We start from the raw sequence: 16,224 nt of genomic DNA on the forward strand, positions 1-16,224 counted from the left end.
CTCGCATACCCAGGATGGCCCGCTAGCACAGGTTCTTTGATCTGCTTTTAAAGGCATCAACAATCTTCTTCGATTACATTCACAGGGTAAAAGTCAGCCCCCTGAACATCAGAGAAAATACAGAGAAGGTACGAGCAGAGAAATTATCATAAAGACCCACAGACAGGGCTCTGACCACTTGAATCAAAGCAATATTGCCAAATACTTTACACACACCACCGGATCGAGAGAGCCTGTACATCTGAGCGATCGGAGGATCTGAACATACGGCTACTCAGAGTCTCGACCAGGAAACCACAAGATCCTTCTCATGAGTGAACACCCAAAGCAAAATACCAACTCATAGTATATACACTTCTCAGAGCCAGAAGGCCTCACAACCCTTGTAACTCAGTGTCTAATTAACTTAGTATCAAAAGGTGAGAAAGCCTTCCTACAAGCAAGCCTCCCCTTAGCAAGCTTCCCTTAATGGGCTCCAAGTGAGGCCTATCAATGGGAGGGGAAGATCTTCATATCCCTGCACATTACAGGGGTCAGGTTTTATCAGTAGCATATATTTTTAGCAAGAAAGGAGACTATGATTTCATTCGTACAGGGAACTTCCAGCAAGGAAATTCCTTCTACCAATTCAGACTGACTCTGTTGTACAACTTAAAATCTGGAAGAATTTCCTTGGCTTGTAAAAGGGGTCTGCTCAGGGTCACCCAGCCAGTACAAATTAGAGCTGGGAGGTGAACATGAATTTTCCTAACTCTGTACCCATCTGTTGTATTCACTGTACCACATTGCTGCTCAAACATCATTTACCCAGGTGAGGCAAGGCCTTCCACCAATGCAGTGTTGCATTTTCTCTACAACCTAAAGTTTTTGACAGATGCCTGCTTCTCCATAATCACATGGTTCATCCTCCATTCAGCTGCCAAAATGATCTTCCCAAAGCATGGGTCTGACCACGTCACCCTTCTGTTCAGTAAACTTCACTGGCTCCCCATCACCTCCAGGGTTACATATAAAATCTTCTGGTATTTAAAACCCTTCCTAAACTGTCCCATCCACCCACCCACACCTTTCTAGTTTTCTTAGAGCTTATACCCTACCTCCAATACCTGCAGTGCTATGACACTGGCCTTGGGACGTTCCATCTCTCAGCTCCAGGCATTCTCTCTGGCTCTTTCCCACACCTGGAACACTTTGCCCCCTGTTGGCTTCCCTAGTTTCCTTCAAGTCTGCAGAAAGCCTTGGTGGCACAGTGAATAAAGTGCTGGGCCTGGAGTCAGGAAGACCTAAGTTCAAATGCAGACTCAGACACTTCCTAGCTATGTGACCCTGGCCAAGTAGCTTAACTCTGCCTCAGTTTCCTCATCTGTAAAATGAGCTGGAGAAGGAAATGGCAAACATTCTCAGTATCTTTGCCAAGAAAACTCCCAGAAGGAGTCACAAAGAGTCTGACATGATTGCAAATGACTAAACTAAATTCCCCTTAATTCTAATGCTTTCCCTCTATTGATCATCTCCAATTTATCTTGTCTATATCTTGTTTGTACATAGTTGTTTGCATATTGTCTCCTTCTATTAGATGGTGAATTTTTGAGAAGAATTCTTTTGGTCTTTTGGGTTTTTGCCTTTCTTTGTATCCCCAAAGTTTAGCAGTGCCTAGAACGTAGTAGGTGCTTGATAAATGATTATCGACTGACTTCTCTACTCAGTCAATAAGTAATAAGTGTTTATTGACTGACAGTCATTTCCAGTATGCATCAGAGGCAAGACTTCAACCTAGGTCTTCCTGACTCCAGGACCAACTCTATGAGCCATTCTATGACTTGGGGCTAAGAAATAGAAAGAAATATGGAACTTGTGTAGAGAACGAACCCAGAAATAGGATTTGCTAACCCAGTGTTATAACTGAACTAACTAGCCAGGCCTTTATATAAGCCATGAGTAAATTGTCTGGTCATTTTTGCCTTTTTTATTTATAGTGATTTAAGCCAGGGGTAGGGAACCTGTGGCCTCAAAGCCACATGTGGCCCTCTAGATACTCAAGTGTGGCCCTTTGAACTTTGTTCTGTGAAGTTTGGATTCAGTCAAAGAGCCACTCTTGAGGACCTAGAGGGCTACATGTGGCCTTGAGGCCACAGGTTCTACCCCTGATTTAAACTATTAGAAGTATGTGGTTAAATGATTTAGCTTTCCTTCCTATTTTCCCACTTTTTGTTACTTTGTCTCTCCTCATTCCTATATATGTGCACGCGCGCACACACACACACATATATTCTACTATATATACATATAATATATATTATATCAACATATAGACTATATTCCACTGTACCATAATATGTCATATATATATACACACATAGGTATACACATGTGTGTATATATGTTTATGTATATACACATATGTGTCCATATGTTTATGTGCGACAAGTATTTTAGCAGTGTGTATATGTATATATACACACATACACACACGTGTGTATATGTATGTATTGTGTGCTAGCGAACATATACACACACACACACACACATACAAACATACACACATACATATATACTGGAAAAAACACTGGCTCTAGAGTCAGAGGTGCTGATTTCTAATGCCTCTGATGCCTACTGCCTCTGTGACCTTGGATAAGTCACTTAACCCTCAACCTCCCAACGTCTCAGTTCCCTCAGTAAAGTGAGGAGATTGGTGCAGATAGCCTCTGAGGTCATTTCCAGCCCTAGATCTATGATCTTATGGTGTATATATCTATGGATGGCATCCATTAAAGTGGACCTCTGGTACCTCATGATGGTAGAGAGGTGACGTTAGATTCTTAAAGGCAGTGCCAATGAAATCTCAGCTACAGCAGACCCCATCAAAAAGGAAAATGTTTTCAATATGGCCCCAGTGACAGACTAGGTGTCTGCTATCTGAAGACCGGTTTTGCTTAGCTCAGAGAGTCTCCTCAGCAGATGGTGAGGTCTTTTGGCCATGACAGCTAGTGAAACTGTCTGTGAAGGCAGAGGTGCGGATGCTTGCTGTGTCGGTGGAGGAAGTTTTTATACTGACTATATCAATAATAATAATAATACTAACAACTGACATTTATATAGCTCCTGCCAGGCACAGTGCTAGGCACTTTTCAGATATTCCATTCCATCATTTGATACTCACATCAAGGTTTTATCCCCATTTTATAGTTGAGGAAGCAGACCCAAATTAGTGTTAAATGACTTGCCCAGGGTCATATAGCTGGATTGGAATTCAAGTCTGCCTGACTTGAAGGTCTTTTGAAATATAGGTATAATATAGATATACATGTATTTTACATCTAGACTCTGTAAATGTAGATACATATGCATATACATATAAATTTACATTCTGGCCTTTATTTCGCCCGCTTCAAACAATGGAATCTACAGCATTCTTTCCTGAGGGCAGACTTTGAGGAATTCTCAACACAGGGATGTGTAATCCCAATACGCTAATTGTCAATGGATTCTTGGTAGAATTCTCCACCTTTTCCTGCCCATTTGTAGTAGCACGTGTGTTATGGTCAAGCCTGATGCTTTGGGATATTATCACATTTGAAAGTCTACCGGAACATGAGTATCTATCTACCAGAGTAGTGCTTTGCTCCAGAAGTTACAATTAAACTACACTCATCTGAAAGACTCTACAGAGAACATCTTGTCATTCAGAAAGAACTCTTAAATTTTAGCAGTAATTATTTTCCCATCATCGAATCCAGTCATTCACACTGTATCTGTTTGACCTCTCCGTATAACAAGTTAAATTGTACTATACAGGCATTCCAAACAATCTGGGGCCATCCGCTTATGAACACCAGATCAGAGGCCATTGTTATCAGCCATAGCCCCACCCTCGTTCCACAGAACTCTGTGAGAGGAGTATGATATTTTTGTGAAAGGATTTAGTGATTTGGACAGATTAGATCCATTTAGTAAGCTAATTAGATCCATCCCTGTTTGGCTAGGGATGAAAAAGTAAACATATTTAAACTTAACACTAAGTCACAAGGCCTAGGGTAAAGTTCCACCTTTCTCACATATATGAACTCAACAAAGACTTACTTTCTCAGTAAGTACTTACTTTCCTCATCTATAAAATCAGTTGTTCAGTCAATTAGCATTTATTAAACACATACTATGTACAAGTGTTCAATCTTTCAGTTGAGTCTGATTTTTCATGACCCTGTGGACCACAGCACATCGTGTCTGTGGAGTTTTCTTGGCAAAGATACTGGAATGGTTTGCCATTTCCTTCAGCGCATTTTACAGATGAGGAAACTGAGGCAAACAGGGTCAAGTGATTTGCCCAGGATCAAACAGCTTGTAAGCATCTGAGACCGCATTTGAACTCAAATCTTCCTGATTCCAGGCCTGGCATTCTATCTTCTGCACCATGTCCATAATAGGGCCCTGAAAAATGTTTACTGATTGACCGTCAGGGCTCTTGGTAGCAGCTGCTGCTTTCCTGACCGCACAACTCCATTGCCTTTCTTCCTGATTGCAATAACAACATTTCTCTTTCTGTGACCCTTCTGTGCCATAAAATAGAAGGGTAACCCGATATCTTTAAGTGTGTGTGGATCTTTTTAAATCCTTCAAATGTTATCTTGTTTTTGAAAACTCAAGTCTGCTTGGTAAGGCTATCCCTAGGTGTTCTTGGGTTTTCTTGGCAAGACAGTGCCTTAGTTCTGTCTAATCCCTAAGCCTAGTCATCATTCAACAACACATAAGAGAGATGGGATGTAATGCCTCTCCTCCAGGGCGTAACCTATGCCAAGTCTATGCTTTTGTAGACTCTTTGCACTGCTGTGTTGACAGGAGTATTCCTTTACAGTGTGTTCTTATCCCTCCTTAAATTGTAAACATCTGTGGTATTGAAAACATAGGACCAGTGATTTTTTTAAAAATCACATTTAACATCTGTCTGCAAAGCAAAGCTACCAACTGCATGAAATCTTGTCTTATCTAAACTTTACATCTCCTTTAGCTCACAGCTCTGTATACAGCAGGGGCTAAACAAATGTCTCTTGAATGGAATGGAATTTTAGGGCCAGAGAGTAATTGAGTTCATCTGATTTTATAAAATGAGACAAAATGAGGCTGAGATAAATGACTTTCCAGAGGTCACATAACTAACTGGTGAGTGGCCAAACCAGGACTCAAACCCACATCTCCTAACTCTAAGCTAGGTCTCTTTCTACCATACCTTTCGACCAGGCCTGTACAATCTGTGGCCTGTGCCCACCAAAGGATTTCGGGCGGCCCGTAAAAAATGTGGAGAATCCTGAAATCCTTTGGCGGGCCGCAGGTTGTGCAGAACTATTTTAGACTGTGAGCCCCTTGAGGTCATGAATTGTTTTTTTTGTTTGACGTTGTTACTGTTGTTCTTTGCCTTTTTTTGTATCTCTAGAGCTTAGCTTAGTGACTGGCACATAGTAGATGCTTGTTGCCTGACTGATTCACATACCAAATACTGTATTCCTTAGCAGCTATAAAATATATGTTCAGCATGGCCAAAATATACCACCTAGGAAGTGGAGAGCCCAAGCAGAGGAATGAACATGATCCAGGATGGACTCAAAACTTCATCTAAGTCACTAGTTCTGCCTTCCACAAGGCATTTCCCTTCACACTTGTCTGTAGAATTCTGGGTTTCCTTCTAGGTGAGGGTAGCTTTCATTGGTCACCGCAGACTGTCCTTAAAGCCAGGACTGCCCTGGCATCTGTACCTATTGTCGGGTATAGTGAGAGGGAGAGAGGCAAAGGAGGGGTCATGTCTAGCCTTACGGGGGGCCCTGAGGGAAACATAGACCTGAACTGATGACAAATTGTCCCATTAAAATTGAGTTAAGTTAATGCATCACTTGACATGATGATAAGGCTTGATAAATGAGAAGATTCGGTTTTGAGATTCTTTTGCATAGAGGCAAAAAGCAACCCACAGTAAATATAAAAGCTTCTATGAGAACAATCCCAGTTATTCTGAAATAATAGGTGAATGAAGGAAGAAGTTAAACATTGTGTCGTATGAATGAAGGCATCTTCTCCCCCATTTTCCATCCCATTCTACCTAATATTTACTTGAACATTTTCATATGCTCTCTCTTTTTTAAATCCATGAAACTTTGTTGTGATAATTATTTCTTCTGGTCCCTCTTTTGGGGATTATTGTATCATTGTAGACATCCTTAGCATGTGACATTTTGCCAGAATGTCAAAAATCTTGTTAACATCTTGTCTTTTTACAGATGTATTCTTTTACTTATTTTTTTTGAATAGAGCCTTTGAAATTACCCAGTAAAGATTTATGGCAGGTTTTAGCTATGTCTTCACAATTAATCATTAAAAAGTTCAGATCTGCACCTCGATTCAGGGACCACATGAATCCTTTTAATTTTTAATTCAAATGGTTCATTCTGTGTCCCTTTAATTCTTAAAAAAAAATCTTCAGTTTCCCTTTGCTGTTAAAACCAATGGTTTTTAAAACATGCATTTGGCTTGCTTTTGGCTGGCCCTAATCCCTAGCACATAATACTAATGGCTCAGTCTTTTCTCTGGGTAGTGTAGTTAACAGATACTGGATATTTATCTTTCCGATTGCACAGTGCCTGGAAGCCACACAGGTGCTAAATGAAGTCAAGAAGACAAAGTTAGAACTTAAAGTGGTTTGGGAGCCAGAGGGAGGGGAGCTTTATGAGAGTGATAATGGAATAATAGCCAATGGTATGTAGCCCTGATGAACTATGGAGGGCTCAGAAGGTATGTAAATGAAATCTGCATGCCAATGCAATGAGTTGGGTGAGCCAGCTGGGGAACATTGGGCTTTTCTTGCCTTGAAGAAGAGGTATTGGCTCTGATTTTTTCAGTAGAGATCTTTGGGTTGGGTGCATTTGAGAGCACCACAATGGGGCATCAATGGGGAACTGGGGAGTAAAAGTGGAAATTGTGAATGAGAGAAGAGGTGCTTAAAAACTAATTGGCCCAACTAAATCCACCTCAGCTACGGCCGTTTCAGAATTAGGCCATTGGCACACAGAGGTCATAGCATCTAGCAATTCAGAGATGCCTGCCTTCTTATTCAGCAACTCCTCCCCCTTTCTCAACTTCCAGCTCCCAACCTAGACATTATAAATCTCAATGTGAGGACAGATGGATGGATAGAGGCAATCACATCTTTAAATGATAGCTGAAGTTATTTACAAACAGCTGCCCATGAAGTGTTTAGGTCACATTTAAAATTGGTGTAGACTAAAGTTATGGAGACAGACTTGAAGGGAGACATCCCCAACCTTGATAAAATGTAAGTACAAAAGGCACATGATCGGATGGCTATCGATGATGTTGTCTCAATAATGACATCATCCATAGACTCCTAGTGTCTTTGCTTTGCTTCACTATAGTGATCACAACATAAATTACTTGTCTTGTTTGACTTCCTTGTTCACCAAAGTTGAGCAGATTGTGGCCGTTTTCAACGCTTCTGCCAGACAAAAAGCTTGGGACCATTTCTCGAAAGCTCAGCGCAAGAACATAGACATTTGGCGAAAGCATTCTGAGGTTGGTGATTTTATTATTATGTTTTAACCACCGTCACACAGCTGGATTGGCCCAGAATAGTGTGGCTGCAGCTAGGCTGTGATCTTCTGCATCTACCCCTTGCTAGTTACAGCTGGCAAGGCGATCCACCCATCATTGTGCAATCTCATTATCTGCTCCAAAGCCAGCAAAGATTTGTTCCATATCCAGAAAAGCGGCTGAATTAACACTTGGAGAACAGAGTGATTTTCTTCTATGAAAGAGGAATATTATCACAGTTTTTTACCTTTCTACTAGTAATTAGTTTGGAAATCAAGCAAGAACCTCTGTTCACCAAAGTATTTTAAATTAAGATATAAGTTTTCATATTTGCACCTTGTTTGTGTGTAGAGATTTTTGTTTGCTTGTTTTTTTGGTCATTTTAAGTGCTATCTCTAGTGATGGAGGTTTGTGATTTTGTCAGAGCCCCAAAATGGCAAGTATTTCTTTCCATCTATGTCTTCTTTATTTATTAGTCACTTCTGTTAAACACACGTCTCCCTGGGAGAAATCCAAAGGGACTGATCAGGCTAAAAGAATGCCACCCCCCCCCCCCACTCCCTAGACACCAGGGGAAAGATATGGAAGCTCTGAGATGCCACCTCTATCACCTGGGAAGAAGCACTTTGTGTTTTTAGTCATTGATCTTCCAGTTTCCATGTTTAATTCAGCCATGTAGTAGTGTACGCTATGAGCCTGTACTTAAAAAAAAAAGTAAGTACACTGTTTGTCTTTGTTTCTTTCTTTTATCTTAACAAGAAAAAATTTCATCCAGATGCTTCTCCATTCCTAGCACAGCATGTTAATATTACGGTTCTCAAAATGATTTTTCCCCGTTTCAAAATCAAAACTTTTAGAAGGTAAGGTGTACTTATTTAATGATTTTGGAGCACAATTTTTTTTAAGTGTAGTTTGAGAAACAACAGAGTGCTACGATATAAATTATTTGGGTAGCATTTTAAGTGCCCATTAACTAATGCTAAATTACAGTTGAATACCAATGGCACTAGATGTAACATCCACATGAATACCAAATGAATTCTTTATTATCACTGTTATTATGGGGAATACCAAATGACTTCACCATAATGGGACACTTAAAATGCTACTGCAATTTATTGTTAAGAAGGACATTTTTTTTTTACTTCACAAATACTTTAGAAGGTGGTGGCTGATAAAATTGTGTTCCTCTGGATTGGATTATGAGGAGGATGAAGATGGTGTTTCCCCTTTGATCTTCTAGAAACAAGAGAAGTATAGGGGATTCTCTTGAACAGACATCTTGAATTCAGACCTCAAACACTGCTTTTCAGGGGGGGCCAAGTAGCTGCGTGTGGTAAAATCAACAGATGCAGGATAATGAAAGACCAAATGGGAATCCATAAAAACATTTTTTGGACTTGACAGTAACTAGACCATTTCCCTTCTTCTAGAAACAAAACAAGATTTTTTTTAAATGGAAGAGAAAAGCAAGGAGGGGCTGAATGAGCCCCCCTTTTCAGCTCCTGTCACTAGCCTGAGAATGTCAGCCAGAAACAGATGTTGTCTTATGTCTTTTTTTCTGATTGTTCCCCATCTGCTGATTTGTTTAAATGCACTTTTTCCTCCTTCCTCTCCCCTTATGCCCTCTCCAAACCCCAGCCCCCCAACAAAATCCTAATGACTCCAGTAGGGAGAGCACAAAGGTCTCTGACTGTCTTAGGAAAATTACTGAGTTTGCCACCCCTTTAAAGAGGAGTAGAAAAATATATGCCTACTGAATGCTCTTCGGCCCTGGATCGTGCCAATGGCCCATCTTTTAAAGGGCCATTGTGATATCCCAACTCTTCCCACCAAACTCCCATTTGCTCTCCGTTATGAAACAGAATTGGAAATTACCTTTGATTTTTTTTCCCTGTGTGCCATTTAATTGATTAAATACCAGTTTGCAACTTACATTGTGAATAATTTCTCAGTTGCATACAAGCTTGATAATTGGCTTGATTTTTCAGCCTCCCCATGTACAGCATCTGTTAATTATCTGCAACACCTTTACAGACTTACTAGAATGTACCAGTGATTTACTGCTGAACCGGAGGCACCCTGTGGAAACACCCTCAGGTTTTTTTGTGGGGTTTTTTTTTTTCTATTTCTTCCTCCCTCTCCACCTCCCACAGCAACAGCTACTGTATGACTCTTTATCATTAATTGTGGGGAATAAACAACTGGCCCTTTCTGCCCCATTTATTCTTTCCACCTGACTTTTCCTTGTTTCAAATATTTTTAAGCCACCTCTCTGGGAATTGGGCCCTTTGTCAATAGAAAAATTAGCTGTCTACCGCTTATAAAGCACCAGCCTAATCATGGTGTAACATCCCTTGTTCAACACCTGGCAGCAGGATTTAGGGCAGAATAGGCCTTTCTCTGTCTCTTTGAATGATGTGCTTCAAAAGGAAGTAATTTCAAATAAGAAGGATTCAGAGAAACATGGGAAGACTTACAGAAAGTTAGGGAGAGAGAGGAACAGTATACAAAACTGTGCTCAAATATCATGGTCCATGATTGTGCCATGTGATCAAAATGAAAGAATAGGCCCCCTCTTTCTCTGTTAGCAATTGATGAAGTATTTTTAAGAATGGACTTTGGAGAAAGGTTTGTTTGGTTGTTTATTCAGAGGTGTCCGTTGCGTCAAAACAAAGGGTATCAATATTTTTAAAAAATTAATGAAGGAGGGAGAGGGAGAGAGAGCAAGATGTGTTAAGAGCTTAGGTTGCAACTAAACATACCAAAAAAAACCCCATATGGTGAAATTATGGGGGAAGGAGAAAAAAAGGAGATATCACCCACCCTCCTGTCTCTCCTTGAAAGAAAGCAAAGGATAAGACTTTATGCAGGCCCTGAATGGTTATTCAGTCTTATGGGGTCTTGCCTTTCTGAATGTGCCCTTCCTCTACCCTCAGAACCTGGATATTTCAAGAAGATACACTTAGCCCTAAACATTTCTTTAGAACCAAATTAATGTATTGCCAAAATTTTCAGTACCCTTTTATGGGTCCAGGACAGAGACAAGAAGATGAGAGAACATCAGAATAACCCAATGCCCATTTTTTAAAAAACAAGCCCTGGGCTCTGTGGTTTTTAATCAGCTGTAGGACAGTTTAGTTTTACAAGACTGTTATTATTATTAAAAATCATATTCACTACTTAAAACTCAACAAAAGCATGTTGGAATTAGTAGATCCTTAATGAATTCTGACAATATTTTGTGAACTATAAAAACTTGTGAGATTGATATGATCCTTTTTCTTCATATGTAAATTAGGCAGAATACATATAGATAGTACCAGAAGTGAATTTAAGAAAAAAAATATTGATTTAAAATAGTGTTTCTGTTTAACACCCATTAATATATTGCCTTGAAAAGTCAGCAGTGATAATCACTAAAGGAGGACATACATGTCCTCTTTTTCTCTATTTCATATCTAAAATTTGACATCACAGTGGTCCCAATGAAGGAAAGCACTGTAGAGCTTCCTTCTAGAAGATGTAGAAAGGAGATAGGAGGAGGCAGTTTCTTTTTCCACATTAACTTAGATTTGTTACTTTAAGACAACCAGGGTACAGCAAAGGGGCTGTTGAGAGAATGGGTGTTGTCTCATTTTCTCTCATTCTAAAAAGCTTGTTCTTTTGTTTCTAGGAGCTCCGGAATGCTCACAGTGAACAACTCATGGGGATCCGACGCGAGGAGGAGATGGAAATGTCTGATGATGAGAGCACTGACACCCCTAATAAAAAAATGAGAGTAGATGAATCAGGTAATGCTGACAGCCTGCAATGTGAGAGGGTACAGGGAGTGTTCTGAATCTAAGATGGATGAGAAGGGACCAGAAGTGGTCATAGAAAGCCAGGGAAGAGCTTACGTTGGAAGTACATTTATATTTTATCTGGCTTTTGTCTGCTGAACTTCAGGCTCTTTAGAAGGAACATAGTGATGCTGAAGCTCCATTCTCTCTCTCTCTCTCTCTCTCTCTCTCTCTCTCTCTCTCTCCCTCTCTCCCTCCCTCCCTTTCCTTTTCTTGTCTTCTTTTTCTCTCCCCCCATACCTGGAACCATGCTAGCTTTTTTTTTCAGTAGGATTGTCCTCTTTTTGTAAAATTATTTTCCATGGAATGGCAGCTATAGCTTTCACTGAAAGATAGATGGATTTTGTTCTCATTTAAGGAATTTTGCCACCGTGGCAAATTTTTTTAACCACCAAAGAAATTTTTAAGCCTCTATTCTAAGTCCCTTGGAATTCAGACTATTTCCTACAGAATAAAGATTATTAAGATATTATAATAATTATATATATACATATACATATATCACAATAAATTATTAATATCAAACAAAAAGCTCTGGATTCAGAGTTAGAGGACCTGAATTCTAATCTTGGCTGAGCTACTTACTCCCTATGTGACCCTGGGCAAGGAGCATCCTGCATGTAAGAGTCAATTTCCCCATTTGTAAAATTAGGAGGTTGGACTGAATGACCTCTAACATGACGTACAGGTCTAATCTATTATCCTATTAACCTTTAGTTCCCTGTATCCATCTTGGTTGGTTGTCCTTCATTCTCAAAGAGGACCAAAATGAGCCAAGATTCAGTGTGTTTGACTATGGCTGATCAGGCCAATACTAGCTCAGAATGCTCTACCACAGGTTGGGTGCAAATAGTCCATGTTAACATTTGGGGTGAATGCTCCAAACTTGCTCATCCTGCATCTCTTTTGAGCTGTTTCAATTCTGCTTTGCTCATAGAGCACAGCACCTTCTCTGATGAGGGCACACCATGCTGAGCGGTCCTGTGCCAAGGTCTCCCATGTCACACAATCAGTTCCAAAGTTCTGGAGAGAGACCTTGAGAGTGTCCTTGTAGCCATCTAATCTATAGTCAAAGGGATGACTTTCTGTATATCAAGCGAGATGATTAGGTCCATTTCTTCTGTTTAACAGAATGAAGGAGCTTATATAGAGACTTGATTGGGTCCGAAATTTAAAATACATGTTTGCCTAATCTAAGATGCTGGCTCGAAAGCCTTCCTGGTTTTCTTTTCCCAGACAGGGGAATTTGAAATCAGACACAATTAGAGAGTTGCTTACTAAAACAGAAAGGGAGCCCTTTAGGAAGGTTCCTGGCTAGAGAAGGAATGGGACGCTATGCAGTTATGGAAAATGAAAACTAAGGGGATGGAAATCTGTTTGACCTCACTATTTGCCAGATAGCACAACAGAGACCTGCCTTGAATTCTGTAACTGAAAGATTACAAGGGAGTCAGGCAGAGAAGAACAGTGATATGACTAAAAATAGGTCGTGAGTAGTCATGAACAAAAGGATTCCGGGAAGAGGGTCAGCCTGGTTAATAGCTTGCCCCATAAAGCATCCAGGTTCACCAGGGCCACAGTAGAGAATGCCAAGGCCCGGATATTGATCAAAAGTAAAGCTTCTGGTACATACATATCAAGGAGGGATTTTAATTTCTTTTGATAATTCTCTTTCATCCTTAAATTGAATTCATTAAGTACTTTAATGCACGTAGTCTTAGGGGTGGACACCATAGAAGTACTTTCTGAGGCCATGTTCTCTCTATCTGGTAATTTATGAATCAATATTTCCCTCTTATTTTGGACTTGGTATTAGACTTTTAGGGATGGTCATCTTTTGGTTTATTATATGTTTTAGATTGTTTCTCCCCTAAGAAAATCACTGTTTTCATGGCTCAGTCTTGTTAATGGTTAGATACCATATTTTAAAAGTCTAGATTCTGGTGAGAAAAGTTGAAAGAACATCGGTTTTGGAGGCAGAGGACCTCAGTTTGAGAATGAACTCTTTTGTCATATTTATTACCTCAAACATCTGTGTCATACACTCTGATTTCCAATTGCTCTTCAGCTGTGAGATCCTTAGCAAAAAAAACCTCATCTCTCTGGACAATACTTTCTTTACCTAACTTTCCTGGTCTATTTTATTGACTTAGCTGTAGATGTCTAACCCAAACAAGGGTTTGGGATTGGAAGATTTAAAAGGCCCTTTCTAGCTTTGAATACCTTGATTGGTCCAGTTCTTTATAAGAGTTACTTCAGGTAAATAAGGCAATTTTTTCCCCCAATGAACGTTGTGTTAATGTGGTTATATACATGAAACAAGGTAAAATAACGCTATAATTCTTAATCTAACTCTTGATAGGATTGACCTAGAAGGAATTGAGCACAGGAGAAGTTCTCATTTGAACGTGTACATTTGGTTTTTTTGTGTGGGTTTTTTTTTTTGGTGACATTTTTCTTAAGCATCATGTCAATTTTCCAGGTAAGAAATGTGTCTAATTTTGCAGCCTGCCTAAGACATGACCAGAATAACAACAACTCTGAACAGTTTAGTCCCCGCTTCTGGAAAATATCACTGAGCATGGTACTGGTGCCCAACAGATGTTACTTAGTAATCCAGATCCAGACCCCATTTCGTTTATTCACGGCAAAGTAGATCCTCCTGAGGCCTTATCTTTTAATCCAATCTACTCAGTTCTTCTTGTCTCTAAGTATCTCGGAAGCATTCACACAGATGCAAGGACATTTTGATAGTAACCTGGGAGTTTCTCCGTAAATCTGAAAAGCCAAGCTGGACTCCTTTTTTATTCTCAATTCATCTGCCAAGAATATGAAGGAGAATATAGATTTTTGGATGTCCTGTATGTGTCCAATTCTTCTATCGACAAATACTTACCATGGCCCATTGAAAAGGTTATCTTCTGATTTGTATTTCTTACATACGGAGAGATGGACTTAGACTGGGAATGTCGGTATAGTAGTTTAAAAGGAAAAACAAAAAACAGGCCTCTGGTTAATTGGAATAGACCCTCATACTGATCTACCTGCTGAGGAAAGGGTGTGTTTGGAATTGTGACAAGCTCTCTGTAGCTCAGTTTACCTATTTCTAAAGTGGACATCAAAATATCTTCCCCACCCTCACTTCGTAGCAATATTATGGGGACCAGGTGGATAACATACATCAAGACTTTGCTGTCTAGATGACCAACATGAGGCTCTATGCCCAAGAAGGCTGGCATTCAGAATCTGGGATTTTAAAGGATTTGGTTTCTGGCATCCTGAGCTCAGGGACCCTTCTATAGCTCAAAGTTGCTGCTTTCCCTGGTTCTCTTCTGATACTGCAGCTCAGTCTATGGCCTGCTGTCATTCCCTATTTCTTACTAATACCTTGTCCAGTGACTCTGGACAACAGGCTTCCTGGCCTGAAGCTGCTTTGTCATTTTTAGCTTTATGTGCTCCAGGGCACAGGCTGACATGAATTCCCGCTTGGTCTTTTGACCAAGTAGCAGACAAATGCTTGATAACTAGAGTATGCAGCAAGGGACTAAAGGCTCTTTGCCTAAGGGGTACACATCTCCTGGTGGTAGCTCATTAGGGTATCTATCACTCATTTTTAGATACAGGATTTACATCTGTCACTCATAAACTAGCTGCCTTCTCCTAGGGTGCTGATGTCTTTTATTGACGTTAGGAAATACTAAATCCCCAAATCCATGTGAAACTTTATACCTATGGAAGAATCCCTGGCGCATGGCTTTCAGTGGCCTCCTACCCCGGGAGACTCTTCTATGGAGTCAGTCAGGTATTAGCAGATCTATCCTTAGAGAGCCAAGAGGGATATTGTTTAGTAGAGTCAGCCCAAGCTGAAGAAGGAGCTCAGGAGACGAGTGAGTGTGTCTCACCATAGAAAGATATTATTTTTGATTCTACCATCTTTGACTGGAAGATGTTTTATTTATTAATCTCTCCCAGCTTAGTCATAAACCTTTATTAAAGCTTGGGTCTGGCCTATATGTTTTTTCTCAAGGGTTTATTCACCATGGAGGAATGAAGGGATGGGAGAGTTTTTAATTTCTGAATAATGCCCTTCCTCCACACCATTAATTTTGGATGAGGTCAGGAGCCCTGACTCATTACATTTGAATATGTATCTTTAGTTTGTATTTTTTGCCTGCATCTCTGATTTCATTGAAATAAGGGAGCTCCTTGAAAGCACAAACTATCTTTTGCCCCCCCCCTTTTTTTGTATCTCTAGCACTTACCACAGTGCCTGGTACACAGTAGGTGCTTAATAAATAGTTTTGATTGATAGAAAGCTTCTTGGAGCACTGAAAGGTTATGCGATTTGCCCAGGGTCATATAACTAATGCCTTTCAGATATAGGATTTGAACCCAGAGCTAACTGACAGTGGGTTTAGCTCTTTCTTTCCTATACCACTAGACGTACCTCTAGAGGCACATGGTGCTTACTTATAAATTAAGGATTTAGCAAAATCACTCAAAATCACAATGTCAGTTACATGTTACATTTGGGTCACACTTTTGATATATCCTGATAAAATTATAATTCTTTAACTACCCTACTGGCTTTAGGTATTTTGTTTTAAAGGGAGAAAGGAGGAGAGAGACAGAGACAAAGAGAAAGATAGAAAGAGAGAGACAGAGACAGAAACAGAGATAGAGAGAGACAGAGAGAGAGGGAGAGAGAAGAAATGTGTTCATCGCACCATTTGGAGCTTGACAGGAAAACTGAGGCAACTGAAGTAAAACTAAGTTGATAAAAAAGAAG

General features: G+C 40.0%; 1 protein-coding gene across 6 annotated transcripts in view; it reads left to right on the forward strand.

Moving 5' to 3' along the window:
• ENOX1 (ecto-NOX disulfide-thiol exchanger 1) overlaps positions 1-16,224 on the forward strand; it is a 706,159-nt gene that overhangs the window by 549,025 nt on the left and 140,910 nt on the right. For all 6 annotated transcript variants that reach the window (XM_036757464.1, XM_036757466.1, XM_036757465.1 and 3 more), the window contains 2 exons: positions 7,469-7,575; positions 11,270-11,387. In XM_036757464.1, coding sequence (XP_036613359.1) covers positions 7,469-7,575; positions 11,270-11,387 — 225 coding nt within the window. The remainder of the gene's footprint in view (positions 1-7,468; positions 7,576-11,269; positions 11,388-16,224) is intronic.

The sequence above is a fragment of the Trichosurus vulpecula genome, chromosome 4, assembly GCF_011100635.1.
Source record: "Trichosurus vulpecula isolate mTriVul1 chromosome 4, mTriVul1.pri, whole genome shotgun sequence".
Classification (NCBI taxonomy): domain Eukaryota; kingdom Metazoa; phylum Chordata; class Mammalia; order Diprotodontia; family Phalangeridae; genus Trichosurus; species Trichosurus vulpecula.